This window comes from Enhydra lutris, unplaced genomic scaffold (assembly GCF_002288905.1).
Source record: "Enhydra lutris kenyoni isolate GAN:26980312 unplaced genomic scaffold, ASM228890v2 scaffoldscaffold3, whole genome shotgun sequence".
NCBI classification, from domain to species: Eukaryota; Metazoa; Chordata; class Mammalia; order Carnivora; family Mustelidae; genus Enhydra; species Enhydra lutris.
Window position 1 is genome coordinate 16,433,196 of NW_019154087.1, and position 22,115 is coordinate 16,455,310.

General features: G+C 36.3%; 1 protein-coding gene across 3 annotated transcripts in view; it reads left to right on the forward strand.

The window, feature by feature from the left end:
- Positions 1 to 22,115, forward strand: part of LOC111156481 (bifunctional heparan sulfate N-deacetylase/N-sulfotransferase 4) — a 243,861-nt gene that overhangs the window by 191,583 nt on the left and 30,163 nt on the right. For all 3 annotated transcript variants that reach the window (XM_022517429.1, XM_022517412.1, XM_022517421.1), the window contains exon 6: positions 6,115 to 6,297. In XM_022517429.1, the coding sequence (XP_022373137.1) occupies positions 6,115 to 6,297 (183 nt within the window). The remainder of the gene's footprint in view (positions 1 to 6,114; positions 6,298 to 22,115) is intronic.

Here is a 22,115-nt window from a genome sequence, read left to right on the forward strand (position 1 = left end):
TAATGCTGGTCTTTGATTGAGTGACAGAATAATATATTAGGTTCAAGTAAATACTAGGTTCAAGTAAATATCTGAAAACATAGATGTAAACATTTACCAAACTATTAGTTGCCCAGGACATAAAAGGTATTACTTAGGGTGCCTATAAGTATTGTACAAGCATTATATCATACATGTGAGTGGCTTTTTTTTTTTTTTTTGGTCATGTGTGTTTAGATCTAAACATACATTGACATTCAAATTGGTAATATCTAACACTTAAACCTGGCACAGAATATCTCCTGTATGGTTCCAGCCTGTATCCAAAATAAAATAAAGACACAAATTGCTCTTTATAGAAAAAATATGAGTAGAATGCCAAAGCCCATCAGATGGGCGGTCAGGGATGTCTTCCCTATGTTCCACCTATCTTCATATTTTATGAGAACTAAAAGCCTAATCAATAATTTAACAAGCTAATGGGCATATTTTTAAACACAATGGAATCATTCTGAAAAGGGGCACACCAGCAGGACCACAAAAGCAAAGATGGAAACTAACTGCTAATATTGAGTGCTTCTTTTGAAAAGTACTGTGCTGTGGCACGACACAGGGCAAGCTGCCTTAAAGAAGTGTGTATCTCTTATTCTGTGAAGCTACTGTTTCTTTCTTAATTTGTTAGGGTAATGTATTTTTTCTGATGAACATATATCTGACTACTCTGTAAATGATTTGCTCTTCAAAGGTACTATAAGGCACAGACCTAATAACCAAATACTTAATGTCCGCTTCACGTAAAAATGTATGCTCTGCAAAATTATTTGAAATTCTAATTTAAAATACTGTGTTCAATATTCTGGCTATGGATATTAACATCCATACAATTTACCGTGACATTCTGTTTGTCATACAAGTAGGAAAAGCAAGGAAATCTGAAAATATTTTCACTCAAGTTAGAAGAGGGTCTTGCTTCATTTTATGAATAAAAATTAGACCTTTGTTTTTTTATTTTATTTTTCTCTTTTTTCTTTCTCCGTTATTTTGTATGTTAGTGACTTGATCAGATGCAAAGTAAAATGCTATACAAAACAACAAGTTATGTAATTTGTAACTAAACACTCAGGAGGATAGCCACTTGCCCACATATTATATATTTTCCCATTTGTCATTATGACAGTCCTTTTGCCCATGTTTAAGGATTATCCATAGAGTTGAATTATTTTTCTCCAAGTCCTTATTATCAAGTTTGATATATTTCTGTATCTAAAGCCTCCCTTTTCCTTGGACTATAGTTACATCATGAAGTGGATTTATTTCACAGGTAGTGATCTTCTCAGATTCGGTAGGAGCCTATTGCATCTGGCATTGAAAAATCTGATGTTTCCAATGAATAATTAGACGATGAGAGTGCCTTCAAGTCTGGTGTTCAGTTTCACACCAGACAAAAAGAAGATAGTAGACTTATTTCATGGTGGTCATAAGGAAGTTAAGACCATCATGAGTTGAGGGAGGGATGTAGGCAGAGATGTGGAAAGCAATGGAGAGGCAGCCCAGAGGCCACTTGATGACAGAAGCCAAGGCTCCCAGGCCTCAGGGACTCTCGGAGAGGCCTGCCACAGTCAGCCTACAGACGTAAGTGCTTGAGAGCTTATTCTCAAGCTCATTCATTGAACATGGTGTCCCTGCCTGTCTTTGCGGCATGAGAGAGAGATTTCTGCTTGTCTGAATCAATGTACACCTCTGGGCTGCAACATTGTGAGGACAATGAGCTGCTTCTCTAACCATTTGCACCAGTGGTGCACAGTCATACCTTTTCCAGATGATGTTTTGGGGAGTGTTGAGCAAGAGTGTTCTTACTGTCTAAGTAAGAAACTAACACTCAAAATAAATAGATAAAAGGACAGGATAAGCAGAGGGACATGCACAGTCATGTTAAAAATAGTAGCAATATATCACAAGCCTGTGAAAAATTAATTTGCTACTATTTCACGTTGCACATTCTTTGACTTCCTTTCTTTATGCTTCAAACTATACCTATTCTTCGTGTATCTTATTCTCCCTACACTCTCCGAATATGTTTTGTTTTTTTTAAACAAGTCATTTGTCCAGCGATGCTAAAACTAAAATGTTCTGTCTGCACAATAGGTGCTTTTAGCAAGTCAGATATGCACAGTTAAGCTGCGCTTGCAGAATTTTTCTTCTTAAAGTGCAGTCAATTGACCATGTACCAGCACTAATTTGTTTCCAACCAGTAAGGCAGGTAAACAGGCTGCCTTGCGCGACAGTGACCGCAATGAGCACAGCCAGGACACTCCTGTTCTCAGCAAAGGGACATTTAAATGCAGAAGCACGTCACAGCTTAGAACCACACAACATCTTCGGACTCTGCTTCCCTCTCGAGACAGATTTTTCATTTGCCCTGTATTTAGTTTGATACTTCCATTTCGGAAACAAGGCTTGTTCTCCTAAGGAAATTTCAGATAAATGATTTAAAACTAATCTGGGACAAAAATCTTTTTAAGGCATTATGTTAATACCCTAATAAAATGATAATATACATCTGCTCATGATATAAAAATAATCTTTACAGTACTCTCCAAGTAGTATTTTTATTTATGATTTTGTCATATTTTAGACACTCACAGGTGCCTTAAAGTACCGTCTTAAAATAATAATGCTAGAGGGCAGGTGGTAGATTTCGAGGACATTATTATATTTCTTCAGGCATTCAGCCGACAGCCTGGCTTTTCATAATAATTTCAGTCCTGAGAAACTGTAATTATCCTGAAGCACACTACTTATACTGTCTTATTTCTTAATTACAGTAGTGACATGAGATAAATGCATACTTACTGGGATCAAATGTATATTATTTTGTGGTGATTATAAAGAAGTTTTCATGACAACAATTGCAATTATATGGTCATCAACTACTGATACTATGTTATGTTCTAGAAACTCTGTAATTAAGTCCTGCCAAGAGGACACTTCCTTTTCTGGGGGCAGGAGGCACTTAGAGAGAGAGAAGTTGGCCAATGTAAAAATTATTGACAGACATAGATACCCCGAGCCTGTTGAAATGATTCCACATGAGTCTCAAGTAAGAACATTGTATCAACAAACATTTGGGGGATTTAATTTAAATTTCTATCTAAACAAGCTATGTAAAGAATCTTCTTTAAAATAGCCTTTCTCTTTTCTGAACTTTAGAATAAAAAGCTTTGAATACACTCCACAGAGAAAAAATGAACTGTAAATATGATAGGAGTGATACTGCCTTCAAAGATAAATCTGCAGGCAATCAGTAATATTCTTTCAAATACTATAATTCATCATTTTTAAAAGTTTTCATGTGAGATTCCAAAAATAATTTATCTTCCATCATTCCAGTTTAAAAGAAGAAAAAACTTTAAGTTACCAAGAAACTTCTTACATAGACTTTCCACTTTTTTCTATAGACAGATGTCTTTGCTCTTTGTTTCAAAAAAGGCAGAAGGAAAAAAAAATTATGGATACCAAACTCTATGTATTAACAAACTGTTTGGATGAAGGTATTGGGTATATCATGTATTTGGGAATCAAATGATGTAGGTTTTAAATTCTGCTCTTCTATTGACTAGATGTGGGACTTGAACAAGATACCTAACTATGCCTCAGTCCCTTTATCTGTAAAAAGGGACAATAACTTTACCTACCTCATAAGAATTATCTGTTAAAATATTTGATCTTTTTGTATATAAAAAGGGCTTAGATCCATGCCTTGTACATAGTAAGCACCATATACTTTATTATTATTATTATTATTATTATGGTATTATTTTTGTAATTATTTTATGGTATTATTCTATGTAATACCATATGATGGACAATGGGCCCAACTCTCCCATTCTCCTTCCTACCTTCAAAATGGTGAGGAGTATCTCTAATCATTTTAATAGGCTTTCCTCAGATAATTTTTTTTAGCAGTCTAATATAACACATGAAAAGAGATTTTTTTTTTCCAAAATAAAAAGGGCATTCGATGAACCTGATATCCTTAACTTATAACTTAGTCCAGCAATACTTTGCCAGAGTACTGTCTGTTTGTTTGTTTTAATTTTGAAACAGGCTAATGCTTTATTATTGTTAATTTAACACAAAAGGTATCCTCTTTGAACATTTACCGTCATCTAATGTCATATTAGGTCTTGGGCACAATAGTTCTGCAGTGTACAACCTTTATTGTATGGCTAACATTCTAACGAGGTTGCAACAACATGATATTGGAATGGTTACTGCAAACCCATTTTTATTTTCACCATAGTTCAAACAACCCAAATAAGCACACCAAGAAACATAAGCCCTTAAAAAAGAGTCAGTTAGCATCCATAAAAACATTAGCCATGTTACACTTCACTTTCTATATACTGACTTGTGGATATTATTTTCTGGTTAATGTTACATTATATTTGTTTTAATGTTATAATTTCTAACATTCTATTACTGTTACTTATCTAATGAAGTTAATAAAGTACTTAATTATCTGTTAATTTCTCTGAAATATTTATAGTTTTAAATAATAAAATGAATTTTGAGATACATGCAAATATAATGAGATTGAAGAACAAGTACAAATAATGTGTATTGTAGAAAATTATTAATTCCCTTTCTATGGCTTGCATTAGTCATCTCTACATGTAATCTTTGTAATTTAGATCAAAAATATACAAATTCTCCTTCATTTAATATTGTAAAATTCCAACTGCGATCCCTGATGGATTGATTATATATAGATTATATCAGTAATCATATTCAAATTTTTCGTTGCTCTTTCCAGAGCAATCAATCTAGATTTTACTTTTGCTTAGTCTCTGATCTATAAAAACACAATACCAAAATGCTGTGATACCTTTAGAGTTAATATATAGACAGGAAATATTGCAAAAGCATTAATAAGTGTGGAAGAGCTTTTGGCTAAAAGGTTCCATGCAATCAGTTTCCATGCAAACACTAACAATTTCTTTATTGAAGTAAAAATTCTTCATTAGACCTTTGAGTCTAATTCCAATTTGAGTGTAATTCTAATTCAATGTATATACATATCTAAATCAGTAAAGATCTGGAACAATTGTTTTATTTTAGAATTAGCTTAATTCTGGTTTTTCAATAGCCTAGAAGTTATTAGGTTATTGGGTTTGATGATGTTGACTCTACAATAGGGAAAAACTGATATGGAAATTAACACTATACTTTTAATGAGCGGTGAGGGGGAAAAGAAAAACCCAATTCCAATTTCCATTTTAAGAGTGAATTTAAGAGTGATTATGTGTGGCTTTCCACTTCTGTTAATCTGTGCAAACTGTCATAAGAAGATACCACATACTGGGTGATTTAAACAACAGACATTTATTTTCTCAATTTTGGATGCTAGAAGTTCATGACTGAGGTGCCAGAAAATTTAGCTTCTGGTGAGACCTCTCTTTCTGGTTTATAGACAGCAGCTTTCTGGCTGTGACCGAGGGAGGGAGGGAAATGGGGGTAGAAGGGGAGAGGGAAGAATGCAGAGAGAGACAGGGGTGGGGGGAGAGAGACAGGAAGGTAGGAGAAAGAGAGAGGGGAAGTGAGGTAGAGAAAGGAGGAGAGAGGAAGGGAGCAGGGGAGAGGGGGAGAGAGAGAAAGAACGTGAATGCAGGTATTTCTTCCTCTTATAAGGGCTCAAGACCTATCAGGATGACTCAGTGGCTCAGGTCATGAACCAGGGTCCTGAGATCCAGCCCCCTGTGGTGCTCCCTGCTGCACCTGGAGTCTGCCTCTCCCTCTCCCTCTGCTGCTCCCTCTTCTTATGCTCTCTCTATCAAATAAATAAAATAAATCTTAAAAAAAAAAAAAAGACATATCAAGACTAGGGTCCTGCCTTATGACCTTGTTTAACCATAATTACTTTCCTATAAGCCTAGTCTTTGAAAAGTCATATTGGACGTTATGGTTTCAACACAGACATTTGGAAGGAACACAATTCAGTTCATAACATCACCTAAAATGATAATTGTACTTCTCATAAAATTCCAAGGTTAGGTGAAGTCCTGCCTAGAGCTTCTATGCCACTTTTGAACTTAAATATGTTATATTTTATGGTCATTTTTATTTATCTTTCAGATCAGCATTTTCATGACCCATTTGTCGAACTATGGGAATGACCGCCTAGGGTTATATACCTTTGTGAACTTGGCCAACTTCGTGCAGAGCTGGACCAACCTGAAATTGCAAACTCTGCCTCCCGTGCAACTAGCGCACAAGTACTTTGAGCTCTTCCCTGAGCAGAAAGACCCTCTCTGGCAGGTAACACTAAACATTCTCTCCTGCAGTGGAAGGAAGGAAACCAGTGCCTAACTTGTATTAGGAATTCTCTGGAGGCATTAAAACTGACATTTAACCCAAACTTCTTTTTTTATTCCATAGTTTCATCCTCTTCAATAACATTTTTTGTTTTATGGGTTAAGTGTATTTTTTTGCTTTTCTGGGGTTTTGTTGTTTGGTTTGGTTGGTTTAGAATTTTTGCTTTGAGGATGCTGTTTTATTGTCAGTGTCTTCTCAGTGTTAATGATTTTGACTCTCATCTAGTGTGAGCACTAACTGACCATAAAATGGTTAGGCACCGAGTATCTAGGGACATAGAAACCAACAGCAGTCTTAATCTCAGACCCTACAAGTAAATCCTGATACATATGTATAAACACAGATAGTATAAATAAAAAGGGAAAAGAAGTTTTTACCACATGCTTATACAGATTCAGTCTTTAATATGTCTTTCTATTTCTTTTAAATCTAATTCATCTTTCACTAGGACTAGATCTACCAGTAAAAGAAAAATTGTCAGTTTTAGGATTGCTTTTGCAGATAATTCAACTTCACATGGGAGCCACTCAGCCTCCGTGTATAAAAATGTAAACTATGTGCTTCTTCACAGTTATCTAGGAAAATGTTACCTCCCACTTTCTTGGTTCTTTATGCATTACATTACATTGACCCGCACAATCAATAAGCCGGCTGCAGACAGCAGATCACATAGTGCCCTGCTAAGCGGCTGGTAGAGGAGTAGCATCGTCATTACTGAGAAATCACTGTGAAACAGACTGTTTACCATCTTCTCTCTTTCTCCACAAGGCTATGTGTTTCTCTTTATCCCATAATTCACATTACATGCATAGACTCTGTGTCTATACAGTCAGGAATTCATCCAACACATGTTTACTGAGCATCAACTATGTAGAAGGCAAGGCTAGTTGCTCTAAAGAACACAAAGAATAAAACACAGTGTTTTCTCTCAAAGTCGGTGAAGAGTTTCCTGGTTATTCTGATTCACTAGTATGTATTTCAGAATGTGCTTTAAAACTGGCTGCTACAGTAAGTCATACTTATTCTGATGATTTATTCAGGAACTCTTCACCATTTGTGTTTATGTTGAACTACACATTCTAATTTTTTCACCCTTCTAATAAGTTGCTTGCCCATCTATATATCTGGTATATAAGTTAGACAGATAAATAGATAAAGACATAATTATTATGCTGTATATAGTCATACCAGGTAGCTGCTGGATTTCATAAAGGCAAAGCATAACTAGCATTATTCAAAAGTGCTCACACACTTATAAAATTGATAATTACTGATAGTAAATCAGTTCTTTCTCACACATGTTTATTTATGAGATATCTCTAATTCATGGTATGGTAACAATAAAAAGTAGCCAACTTAACAAAGCTGGCAAACAGCTAACATATTTAAAAAAATGAGTCAATAGCCCCAAGCCTTAATCTTTTTCCTTTAGAGGCAGATTTTTTTTTAGATGAAAGATTTGTATCTCTTACTATTGTGTGAGATTTTTTAAATTAAGAATTGTATTTATTGATTGGTTCAATATCAATGATACTATTCCTTTTGGTATGGAATAAATATAATCAAAGATACACCAGCTCTGGGGCGCCTGAGCCCCTCAGTCAGGTAAGCATCCAACTCTTGATTTCAGCTCAGGTCATGATCTCAGGATTGTGAGACTGAGTCCCATGTCAGGCTCTGCGCTGGGCATGGAGCCTACTTAAGATTCTCTCTCCTCCTTCCTTTGGCCTTCCTTTCTTGTCTCCCTCTTAAAAAGAAAAAAAAAAACAAACCACTAGCTCCAATATGATTGGTCAGTTTGATGATTCTAAATACTGATTGAATTTTTGTTGAATTTGAAATACTGTGTTAGTTGATTGGGGGTATGAACGAAAATTGCAAACAGAAAATAGAACTATTTCTTAGAAAACTATATCATTTTGAAGACATAGGAACATGAATATATACAAAATATTTGTAAGTGCTGACAATTAATTTTGAATAGATTCAGAGAAGTAAATTCCTAGATTGTTCTTTTTTTTAAGATTTTATTTATTTATTTGAGAGAGAGAGAGAGAGAGTGAGAGAGAATATAAGAGGGGAGAAGGTCAGAGGGAGAAGCAGACTCTCTGCAGAGCTGGGAGCCCGATTCAGTAATCGATCCCAGAACTCCGGGATCATGACCTGAGCTGAAGGCAGTGGCTTAACCAACTGAGCCACCCAGGCGCTCTCCTAGATTGTTCTTAATAAATGATAGAATTAATCAGAAAAGGCTTCAGAGAGTTCACAAATTTTTGTTATTGCTGTTGTCATTTGTATGTTTAGCAATTTTAATATATATTATCAAAACAGTTTATTATAAATGTACTTAAGTAACATTGAAGAGTAAATATTTACTAAAAGAATCCCATTTTATCAAGTGAATTGTATGGTTTCTTTTGACTGAAAAATAAAGTTGCAAGCATTTCTTATTAACTGAAGTGTCATATATTCTGAAGTATGTTTAAAAAAGAAAACAAGAAATGGAAAGCAGAAGAGCAGTTAAGTTCAAGAGGGAATTATTCAGGTATGTGAGATTTTGAGAACAGCTGACTTATTGAAGCAAATCTGATAAACTTCGCCAGTGATAAACCACGTCCAGGAGACTGCCAATGGTCAAGTAGAGATAAAGTACACAATACTGTCAGAGTCCCTTTCCCTGGCGGTTATCTCTTCTTTCCATATTCATATTTATAATGATAAACAGAGCAGCTGTAAGCATTATCATCATGTTCTTTAAACAATATGAATTTAATTTTACAAAAAAAATATAAGCATAACCAGCACTAACTAAATGTTTTGTAGCCCACTCATCCCAGGCCTACAGGGTTAGGATAGGTTAGAATTATATGTCTGTAATTGTCATATATTCTCAAAGTTCAGGTGTTTTTTGTATTTCTAAACATGCCTTCTTATTTAGTGTATTTCACTTTTTAAAAATAAGTCAACTGTTATTTTTCTCTAGGTTTTTAATTTACACATTTTATTACTACAAATAAAAATACAACATGAATAATGATGATCTTCACATCTATTTAGTTTCCTTTGGTTCTCTATGGAAATTTTCATTAGCACCAACTACCATATATGTGAAACTGCTTTGTCACCTAATTAAAAAGTGCAATATGAGTATCTATCAGTGGACAGCATGGTAAGAACAACCCAGAATGTGTCTGTGATCCCTTCACTGGAAGCAGATTCTTTCAAAGCTGCTAAATGTGAAAATACGTGCTGAAGACACATATGGAACTCTATCCCTCGAGTTTATCCTCCTCAGTGTAGTCCTGGGTGTGTAAGATTCTTGAAAGTATTCTCACGGGTTCCTGTTAACTCATACCCCTTTTGTTTTGGGACAATAATTATGATGAAGCATGAAAGAATAGGATTTCCTTTTTTTTTTTTCTTTTTCTTTTTTTTTTTTTTTTAATTCTCATTATAGAAACCAAAACCACAACATAGAGGCATTTAGAAGGTCAGATTCTTGCACATTCACTAATCGATGCTTTTAAGCTCTCAAGCTGTCAGGTTAGCTCAGCCTCAATCTTCCCTCAGTCACTCCAGACTCCCACTATCAACAAACATGCCAAGCGTGATGTAGATTCCTGCTTGCCCGTGTGACCAAGGGAATGCTCAAAGAGCTGCAGTGTCTCTCTCTCCATGCTAGTATCTCCAGGATTAAAGAAGTAGGAGAGAAAATCACAGGGTGCTAGCCTTAGGAGGTTAGCACCTTTGTTGTTGACTCTAGCTGTGAAATCATCCAACTCCAGCTTAGAAATGATGAGATGTGAACATCTGTGACATAAACAAATCACAAGGTCCAGCAACATACACACTCTAGATTCTATTATTATATGCCTATTGAAGGAAAAAAATGACTTCTGACACAGAGAATTATAGATTGTAAGAGCAGGAGAAGTTACGGACATCTAGCTCAACCTATTCATTTTAGAGAAGACACAAGTGACACCCAGTGAGGTGAAATATCTTGTTCTAAGGCACTTGGACGACTAGGGACAAGTCAGGGGTAAAGCTCATGTCTTCTTATTCCTACTCCAGCATAGTTCCAACCACACCAAGATGGTAGCTTCACATTTAGAAAAATAAATCTACTTCTATCATCGGCTCTCTCTGTTGGAGGAGATTTTAGGCATACCTGGTTACTGGAGAAGAATCTGGTGGTGTATTCAGTGTGAAGTTATTTGACCTATACTTTTGAAGTACCCACATAATAGAAAGGTCTTTGCTTTCAGAGAACTTATAAACCATAGTAGCTCCTGGCTGTGTGAACAAAATGACATTATGAATTCGTTTTCATATTTATTCCTCTCCTTTCCACTCTCTACCTTATTTAGGACTCTATCATTGCACTTGCCATATGGTCTTATAGACATTTATGCCTGTCATACACCAGTTCATGCAAACCTTAAGGGGTAAGACCATGTTTATATATGTTTGTAACCCAGAACCTAGCATAGTACCGTAGCTGCCATCATTAAAATCTCATGAATGAATAAGCAAAACAGAGGTGTGTACATGTGCACAGAGAACAGTCAAAATGGCACACTTGTTTCTTAGACAAAGTAGGGATCCAATGGGAATTAACCTTGAAAAGCAAATAGAAGGCAGCTGGGAAACCTTTGAAAGCTACCAGAGTCATCTGGCTTTGATAGGCAACAAGGAGTTACTATGTGTAGGTTCTGAAGATGAGATTAAAGTACTTTAAAAAAAAAAAAAAAGTTGGCCAATAAATATTATACCAGGGGTGCCTGGGTGGCTCAGTGGCTTACAGCCTCTGCCTTCGGCTCAGGTCATGATCCCAGGGTCCTGGGATCAAGTCCCACACCGGGCTCTCTGCTCAGCGGGGAGCCTACTTCCCCCTCTCTCTCTGCCTAACTCTCTGCCTACTTGTGATCTCTGTCTGTCAAATAAATAAGTAAAATCTTTAAAAAAAAAAAAAAAGATTATACCAGAAGCTTTTTGCAAGACAAGTAAGAACAGGGAGGCACTGAAGTTAGGACAATAATCCAGCCATGAGAGAGGGAAACCCTGAGTAGCTTCATGGTTAGGAAAAAAGTGAGATCTTTAAAGAAGTGGGGTAGAAATTGTTTGTGCATGAGACACTGAGGTGAAAGGAAAACTGACCTGCAAGTCATCACCCACAGCCGGGAAAAAAAGAGTTCTAGATAATTTCATATTTTTCATTTCCATTTATTCATCTTTTAGCCCGTCCAGTGAAATAGCCAGAATAGTTTCTCATCACTTCATAGATGGTGCAATAGAGGCCTAAACATCATTATCATCTTACCTATTTTTTCCTAATTATAGTTTGAATTTGTGTATTTGTTACATTTATCTTCCTAACTCAGACTAGTGTTTAAACCTGGCAGGAATGCTTCCCAAATATGTAGGTAATTCCTCATGATTTTAATTTTTTTTAAGATTTTTTTTAAATTCATTGAGAGAGAGAGAGAGAGAGAGAGAGAGAGAGAGTGAACATGGGGGTTGGAGCAGAGGGAGAGGGAGAAGCAGACTTCCCCTGAGCAGGGAGTCCGAGAGGACACACAGGGCTCAATTCCAGGACCCTGGGATCATGACCTGAGTCTAAGGCAGATGCTTAACTTACTAAGCTACCCGGGTGTCCCTAATTTTTTAATTTACACTGAAGCACTTCCCCATTTGGTTATACAAGGCTGTCAGACATTCTGACATGCAGAAATGGTGACATTAAGTCATGGATTTTTCCCTTTCCTGTCAATTTGTTGCGAGTATGATCTTGTCAAATTTCAAATTCCCCACACAAATAACTTTCATATAACTTTAGTAATAGGAAAACTACTTCCAGATAGTGCCATAAAATAAATAAAATAAATTAAAATAAAATAAAATAAGAGGTTATATATACTTCCATCCTTTCTGAATCAAAATCATCAAAAAACATGGATTTTGCATAACTAATCCAAATATCACAACAACAAAAAAAAAACCCTGAATTGTGTGTGTGTGTGTGTGTGTGTGTGTGTGCCCTGCAGATATGTCTGATAACTTACATGTTGTACTGTGAGTGAATACACTCTATTAGACCAATTTATTAATGAGAATTTTAAAATACAGTTTTCCTTAATTGAGTTGGCTATCTAGATTCTCTGACAGGATATTCATAAACCATAAATAATAATATAAGGTACTGTCTGCAGGAATGTGCAGTCATCTGTTTGAATGTACCCAGAACTTCCGAGTAAACCTGTCATCTCCTGGGGTCAATTTTAGTATGAGAATATTTCATGGGAAAATGTCAACGGTATCAATTTATTTAAATCAGCATGGGTATAATATGGTGACAAGTGCATAGACGCTTAGGGTAAATCAGAAGGTCTTTGTGCTTACAGCTGCTTTCATGGAGCTGTTACCCCAGACCCACACAGAACCACATGCCCTTTTCAGCCCACTCCCACCCTCAGAAGTGGGCATTTATGCTTCTCTGTATTCAGACCACTTTAGGAGGGAAGTTTGAGAACGAATCAGACTATTAAGTGCTACAGGAGCTCTGTGGAGAGAACATTCATTACAAATCAGTGCATTCAGAAAGGAAAGGCTTTTCTGAGGAGTGGATGGACTAGCTGGGTTTTATACACCAATACAGGGTGGATTCAAGCTTTGGGAAGATCATGTGTGTCTCAGAGTTTCTCCAAAAGGAATTGCTGTTTGAAACACTGAGAATAAATACCCACAGCCTCTTAAAATTCTTCATCAGTGTATGTGGGTTGTATTAGGCTTAAATGACATTGAGAGACAAAAAATTGAAAGTCACCTTTCAATTTCGCCTGTGTAAAACAGATTGGAAAAGGATTTTGTTTTAAAGACATGTACATGGCAAAACTCAGTAAACAGAAGAACTTTGGAAACAACACAACCAGATAGGGAGGAAGAAGTACAAAGTTAAAAGAAAAACACATACAATTTCATAGCATTTTCGTTTAAACAGTGAGGTCTGAACAGCAGAAGACAAGCAGGGAGGAAATGAAGAGGAAACCAATAACCTCCGAAACATTCATAATTAACAAAATAATCCTACCATGAGCACTGGGTGTTTTTAAGGTTTCAGCTATTAAAGTCTGGATATTTCCCAGTTATCAGCAATAGGCACATGACTTGAGAGGGAATAATCAATCTAACTGATAATTCCATGGTGTTCTTGTCAGTGAAGGATGTGGAGAAGCAATGAGCAAAGCAGATTTTTAGTAGAGAAAAGGCTACATATGTGGGAATAACTAGATCTAATGAGAACAAAAGTAATTTTCATATATTCTATAAAAACATGAACTTCGGGGCAAGGTACGTCATGTGATTTTTTTTCTATTTTGTCTTTTTTTTTCATTTTATTTTATTTCATGTCTTTTCAGTGTTCCAAAGGTAATGTGACTTTTTAAAAAAATATGTATTTTTAGCTTGACTATGAATTCGAAAATTTTACTTAATTGGAGAAGAAAGATCTGGATTTTCATCAGAATTTACTCCCCTTTCTAAGTCTGGTCCATCACCTCAGGGAATTTTCTCTCCACCTTTCTTATGCCTGCTTAAAATTAAATCAGCCTCACCTCATCATGTATTCCATGTACAAAACCACCTGCATCCCCTTTACCTGTGTGAGAGCTGAGTTACATGCATTTTTACTAAACTGGTACTGTAACCATGAGCTGCTTAAAGCAATTTTAACTGAAGTTTTTTAAAGTTTCAATATATCTACAGTGCTAGATACTTAAAACAGTAAATTACTGTTTATAGCCATTTCAGATATTCAGGGAACAATCAGATTAGACAATGAAAAGGGAAATAATTGCTTTGTAATTTTCTGACTTTTGAAATTAACATAATAGCAATGGAACAAAGTATGAAAGTACAAGCAAATGCTTTTTTCTTGGAAAGACCCTTTGACCTTCGTAATCACTGCCAGACACTCTCTTGCCCTCTCTCTCTCTCTCTCTCTCTCTCACACACACACACACACACGCGCGCGCGCGTGCGCATGTGCACACACACACGATATTTAGCTGCAGAGACAACCCAGGTTTTGGATTCCAAATCTGAAACTAACTTGCTGTGTGACCTTCAGCAAGACCTAAATAAAACACCTTGCATCTCAGCCTCCTCAGGTGTAAAGAAGGGATAATGATATCTTTCTTGCCAGGTTGCTTTGAGGATTAGAAATCGTCTATGCCAAGCAAGTGCCTGGAATATAGAAGGTGATCAATAAAGGCCAGATATTATATTAGCTGTTATTCAAATACTCAGACAATATAAGAAAAGTCAGAGTAGGAAAAAATCTAAACAAATATTTTCAAAGTATAAAACAGGAAATGCAAACATCCTGTTAATAAAGTCATGATGATGAGACACAAGGGGAAACATGCAGGAAAAGAGATGAAAGAAGAAATACCGGGCATCTGGAAAGTCTTAAAAATAGCATAACATAGAAGGAATGCAGTTACAAAGAAAGGCAATCTGCTGGATTAAGGTATACACATGCCACCCAACTGTAAAATACATACAGGAAAAGCCGAAGTAGCGTAAGTTGAATTGTTGGCAATAAAAGCATTTGGAGCAGCAAGTGTTGTAACAGCATCCAGGTAATTTTATTTGAGAGTTTACGTCTATCAGTATAATTTCTTGGGAGAGCACAACTAGAAATAACTAGTGTCTTTATCTACCAGAACAGGGCCTGTTTATCCATGTTCTATATGTTAAAGAAAACTCTTTTCAAGTCTTTTATTGTATTTGCCCATTTCTGTGAATGTTTTATTTCACGGGTTTTGCGTGCAGAAGTTTGAATGGCGAAGACATATGTACTGCAATAAAGAAAATAAGTGGCCTACTTGAGCATAGAGAACCAGAAAGATCTCACAAAAGACACTTTGAGCAGTGGCACTGAATAATTGATCAGTTTGCTCATCTACTTTTGCGAAACATAAAGAAACCATTTGAGCAAATGAATTGAGCACCTAATCTGAGATTGGCTCTTAACTGAGATATGTGTGGGGAAACTTGATAAGTGTAGGTCATGGAAACTGCCTTTCTATTGTTTAATACATAAAATACAGTTGAAACATAAAGTTCTTTACAAATGAAGCAGTTAAATAATATGAGGAAAATAATGCTTAGGATATAAAGTGATGACTTAAGGAAATAGCAAAAACTAGCTCCTGGGGCCACCATGAAAAACATCAGTGGAGACCGCAAACATTCTATTTTTGTGGGAGTTTTGAAAAATAAAATGTCTACACAGTTCACATTATGTTAATTTTCAAACATGTATCAAAATCTGTCTATGCCTATTACTAAAGGTTTACTGCACCTGTTTCAAGTCAGTTTTTCAGTCATTCAGCCCATATTTATCAAGCACCTCTCATAGATTAGATTAGATAAACAGAGGTCTTCTCTTCAGAGAACTTACATTCTAGTTGAGAAAGAAGTATAAATGTATTATATTATATACCGATATATGATATAAAATTGCTATAAACACATACCCGAATAGAATCATTTCAGGTACTGAAATACCACGAAGAAAATATAACCAGAAGCTACCACAGAAAGACAGGAGTGGGAGGAAGTGCTTTGGTTCTGGTCAGCAGGGAAGGCCTCTTGCATGGGGTGATATTTCAGCAGAGACCTGAGTGATGACAAGTGCTAAAACAATAAATTGGATGAGTTGCAGGAGCCAGACAGCAAGCATATTCAAAAATAAATTGAGTTGGGATTATATAGGGGTCTTTGGGTCTGGTAGGGCAATCTATATTCTCAAGTTTGTCTGAAGAAACATCAAGCTGTTTCCCTATCGAATAAGTCATATGCTCCAGAAATCCAGTCACCAAACTGTGAATTTGTTCTGAAAAGGGGCGGCCACCTTAGGTGGCCTAAAGTTCTTTTTTTTTTTTTTTTATTTGACAAACAGAGATCACAAGTAGGCAGAGAGAGGCAGGCAGAGAGAGAGAGGGAAGCAGGCTCCCTGCTGAGCAGAGAGCCCCATGCAGGGCTTGATCCCAAGACGCTGGGATCATGACCTGAGCTGAAGGCAGAGGCTTTAACTCACTGAACCACCCAGGCGCCCCAGGTTCTAAAGTTCTGACAGCAGACCAGGAAGCCTGCTCTCAGGAAGGATAGCTATCATACACCAGTTCATCAGCAACGGTAACTTCTTCCTTTTGCTTCAACTGATTAATAATCTGACCAAAGAAAAAGAAAAAAAAAAGCTAACATGGGATCACATAATAATCACTCTCTTTTATAGAGAAAAATTAAATCATTTAAAATATATTAACTCCTTTAATACTCTCCATAACCATATGAGGTAGATACCATCAATCATTATTTTCTAGATAAGGAAACTGAGGCCCAGAGAATTTCAGAAAATTCCATAAGACACAGGCAGTCTCCCTCCTGAGCTCACACCTTAAAAACTGGGCTGTGCTATCCATCGAAAATAGATAGGGAAACTTTATGGGACATATTAGCTGACACTAGAATAATTGGTGAAATTTTGATTCAATTGGTAAACGAAATAAGAGCATTCCACAGAAAGATAAATTGTTCAAATGAACTTCGAAGAATCAGGTGCAGACATGAATATATCTATAAAAGTGAATACAGTATAACTGAAACATTTGGTTGGTTTTGGCAATTTTTTTGTCTTTTTAATTGAAGTATAGTTGACACAATGTTACATTAATTTCAGGTATACAACATAGTGAGTCCACAAGTCTATACATTATGCTAAGCTCACCATAAGGGTAGCTACTGTCATACTCTGTTACAATACCATTGACTATATTCCTTATGCTGACTCTTTTATTCCTGTGATTTAGTCATTCCAGCCCTGCAAGACTCTACTTCCTACTCCCCTTCACACATTTTTCCCACTATGCCAATGCTCTCCCCTCTGGCAACCATCTGTTGGTTCTCTGTATTTATGGGTCTGTTTCTGTTTTTTTGTTTGTTTGTTCATTTTATTTTTTAGATTCCACATATAAGCAAAATCATACAGAACTTGTCTGTCTCACTTCACTTAGCACAATACCCTCTTGGTCTATTCATGTTGTCACAAATGTCAAGATCTCATTCTTTCTTATGGCTGAGTAATATTCCATTGTATGTATATGCCACATATTCTCTACCTGTTCCTCTATCAAGGGACACTTAGGTTACTTCCAATATCCTGGCTATTGTAAACAAGGCTGCAATAAACATAGAAGTGCATATATCTTTTCAAATCAGTGTTTTTGTTTTCTTTGGGTAAATATCCAGTGGTGAAGTTATTGGATCACACAATATTTCTATTCTTACTTTTTTGAGGACCTTCTATACTGTTTTCCACAGTGGCTAAACCAATTTACATTCCTGCCAACAGTGCCTAAGGGTTCTTTTTTCTCCATATCCTCACCCACACTTCTTATTTCTTGTCTTTGATTCTAGTCATTCTGACACATGTAAGATGATATCTCATTGTGGCTTGACTTACATTTCCCTGATGATGAGTAATCTTGAGTACTTTTTCATGTGTCTGTTGGCCACCTCTGTATCTTCTTTGGAAAAACTGTCTGTTCAGACCCTCTGCCCATTTTTTAATCAGATTTTCTTTTTTGCTGTTGAGTTGTATAAGTTCCTTACCTATTTTGAATATAAATTCATAACCATATATTTCATTTGCATATATCTTCTCCCATTCAGTAGATTGCCTTTTCATTTTGTTGATGGTCTCCTTTGTTGTGCAGAAGATTTTTTTTTTATTTTGGTGTAGTCCTACTGATTTATTTTTGCTTTTGTTTCCCTTGTCTGAGAGGACATATCTAGAAAAGTATTGCTAAGGCCAAAGAGATTATTATCTCTTTTCTTCTAGGAATTTTGTGTCACATTCAGTGTCTTAATCCATATTGTTAATTTTTGTGTATGGTGTTAGGAATTGTTACTTCAGAACAGTGCTACTCAAAGTGTGGTCCACGGATAGGCTTGAATTGTTTATTGTTGATTTTCCATGAGATAGGAAGCTTGTGCCAACATGTAAACCAATTATATCACTGAGCACCCTGGCTGCTTCAGCTGGAATTTTTTTTTTTCTTATAGCAGGATATGCTTATTGAAGTAAGCAGTTCAGTAATTCACATTCTGACACAAGTTCCTTACCTTCTCACAGACGAGTGTTTTGAAACACATCGAGTTAGAGTACAGGCAATATTGCATAAAGATGACATTCCAAAAAGTAAATTGACTAAATAAAATAGATATCTATTTCTCATTCATACAACTGTCTAAAAATGGGCAAGCCATTTAGGAGAGTTAGACAGCTCTCTTCTACATGGTCACCCAGGGCCCCAGATTGGTAGCTATTAAACGTCTCTGAGTCCAAGGCACAAGCTGTAATTATAGCCATTTTACAGCCAGCAGGCAATAGGAAAGGGGAAATCCAGGGAGAGTGTCTTTATCCTTAAGATACTTAACATCATTTTGGCTTTCTTTCCTTTGGACTGAAATGATTCATAAGAAGAAAGTTTGATTCAAAAGAGACAGTGAAATATAGTCTCTAGCTGGAAACTTACAGACTATGCAAAATAGAGAATATTCTATAACTGAAGGAAGAGAAGGAGACTAGATAGTTCACCCTTCTCTGTCATAATGAAAATTATGGCTAGAGAGTTAAACTGAAGCCAGACCATTGAGTATTTGAGATTGAATACTAAATCAAATGATTGCAGAAAATAAAAACACTGGTAAAAATAAATAAAATTTCAATTATTATGCAAAATAAATGAAAAAATGTGAAGCTTATTGCTTGTAATTAACTCATTTCATCACAGTTTCTACAGATGAATTCACAGAAAAACCTAAGACGTATAGCCTAACTTTTTCCAAAGCAAATTCTCACATAAAACAATTGTCTTTATATATTATTGGTCTTTTTATATTGCACTCCACTCTTGTTCCAATGGAAGCTGGGGATGGAAAATGCATTAGGATCAAATCTGAGATAAGAAATTTAGTTCCAAGTGATTTATTGAGGAGATGCTCTCAAGAAAAACCTATAAGGGAAAAAGCGAAACAGGAAAGAAAAGAGGAAACAGCTTATGTGAGTAGAGAAGGCAGATCCATACTCTGAATATGTGAGTGGGAGTAAGGATAAATCACAGCCCTTTTCAAAATGGAAATGTCCAGTATAATCAATTTTCTACAAAGTGATAGGATAGTGCTATTTTGGGGATTTAGAACTGGTCTCTGTTACTGACAAGTCAGATATTAAACAGTGGCTATAACTAGAGCAGACTTAGGAGAAGGAGGCCCATAAATGGCTTCCATCTTGCTATCGGGGCTACTGCATTACTCTGCAATGGGTTGGCCAAGGACAGAGGTTAGGCAGCATGTGGGAATCTTGAGAACTGGCTGAGTCATTCTGTCCTCTTGGTTGTTTAGCACTTCCACACTGAATATCCTCTGGTGTACATTAATGTATGATACAAGTTCATCACACTTTTTGATTACTATCATGGGTCCATCCACATGCCTTTTTCCTAGAACTTATTAACCCTAATATTCCCATGATGTTCCTTTAAGAACCTTGGCTAATGACTTCACCACTGCCTATTCACCTGTTATATTTTTACATTGCCCTATTATCATCCACAAAAAAGTAATGACCAGGAATGTTGCCTGGAATCTTAATTTGGATTTAATTGGAAGTTTTCCCTTACCCACTGGTTTTTAGGAACCTCTCTGAGTGGGGTCTATAGTGCAACAGCAGTCCACCTTGGACCTCTGCCAACATATGATACCAACCTAACCACAAACCAAGCTTGAGTTTCTTCCTCTTCATCAACAGATTATACAGAGCCTTCCATGAAACTCTAGGAATGAGCTGATTGGTGGAACAGTGATAGGTGACATAAAGGTGCGGGCCACTCATTTACAAGCTTACTTGTAGCCTTTGTGTCAGCTTGAGATAAATTCCAGACATACCACTCCCATCTTACAATGAATTGCTACTGGGTACAACCCAATACTCAGCTTATAATGGCTCCTTACAGCCACACAATCACTTTGAAAATTCATAACAAACACTATCTCTTCTAGGGTCCTGTAGCATACCAGGAGTCACTACCAGTTTGAATGACCAGCTGCAGGTGGCACACCCTGTTGCAGAACCTTGGGTGTGTATTTTGTGATTCTCCTCTAGGGCTTGACCAAAACTCTATTTGGCATCCTTTTATACCATAGGTGCCAGAGTACCATAGGTCTGCCCAGATGTATGAGCCAAGGGGGAGGGCTGCTTGTACCTCAGTCTTATCTCTTGCAGGACTCTTTCTTGTTCTGGGTTCCACCCAAAACTAGCAATTCTCTGCACCATTCTGTCAATGACTCTGAGCAGTACTCCCTAGTGCAATAAAGTGCTGCTTCCTAAACCCAAAGAGGCCTATCAAGCCCTGGGCTTCTTTCTTAGTAATAGAAGTCACAAAGAACAAAAACAGACCCTTTACTTTGATTGGGATGTCTGGGTATGCTCCAAACCACTGGACCTTGAAAAATCGCCAAAGGTGATAGACTCCTGAAACTTTGTTGGCTTTTCTTCCACCCTCTGGAATGCATGTGTCTTTCCAAGGCAGATAGAATACTTGCCATTTGTTACCTTTTGGGTACAATTAACATCATATCATTAGTATAGTAGACAAATATTAAGTTCTGTAGAATGTCAAGATGAGCTAGGCCCTTTCAGTCTATATAATGACCCTGAGAACATGCAGTTTTGAATATTATTTTTTTAAAGATTTTATTTATTTATTTGACAGACAGAGATCACAAGTAGGCATTGTGGCAGGCAGAGAGGGAGGAGGAAGCAGGCTCTCTGCTGAGCAGAGAGCCCAATGTGGGGCTTGATCCCAGGACCCTGGGATTGTGACCTGAGCTGAAGCCAGAGGCTTTAACCCACTGAGCCACCCAAGTGCCCCTTGAATATTATTTTTGATAAAATATTATAATATTATTTTGAGAAAAATATATTTAAATAATACTTTTCTCTTCCTTCAGTGCTTTTTGTCATCTTAAAAAAAATGCTTAAAAGCAAGAAGGGAGGAGACTAAACAAATTAAGTAATGAGAATTCAAATAAACTATGGGGTTTAATTTGGCATTCTTTAATTGAAATTTAGAAGTTCAACCGTGGTAAGCATTTCTTGATGGATCTCCTATTTTTAATTAGATAAATTTATATTCTGTGCTGAATGTAATTTTGAGAAGTCTATGATTTTGCAGCACTTGTATTTGGAAAAATGGTCAAAAGCATCATAATTAAAGGCAACTTATCTAACAAGTTTTATCTAGACAAATATTCATCAAAGAAAGATACTCTAAATGGAAAATAACGGAAATATTTGGTCTCTAATATTTAGGCATTTTAACATGGAAAAAAGTTAGAATTGTAAATGACAGAAACACATTTCCTTTAACAGAATTTACTCTTATTTCCACTCTACAAAGAAAATATTTCCCCAGTTAAGAATGTAGTTGTCTATAGAGAAGAGTCCATGGAAAGTACCAACATTTTCAAACTTATTAATAATCATGAATGGAACTTTGAAAAGGATTGCAGGCAATTTTATGGAAAAGTAAATCATGATAGGATCATGCTGAGAACAATCATTCTTTTCTTTAAAGATTTTATTTATTTGTTTGAAGGAGAGATAGGGAGAGAGAGAACACGAGCAGGGG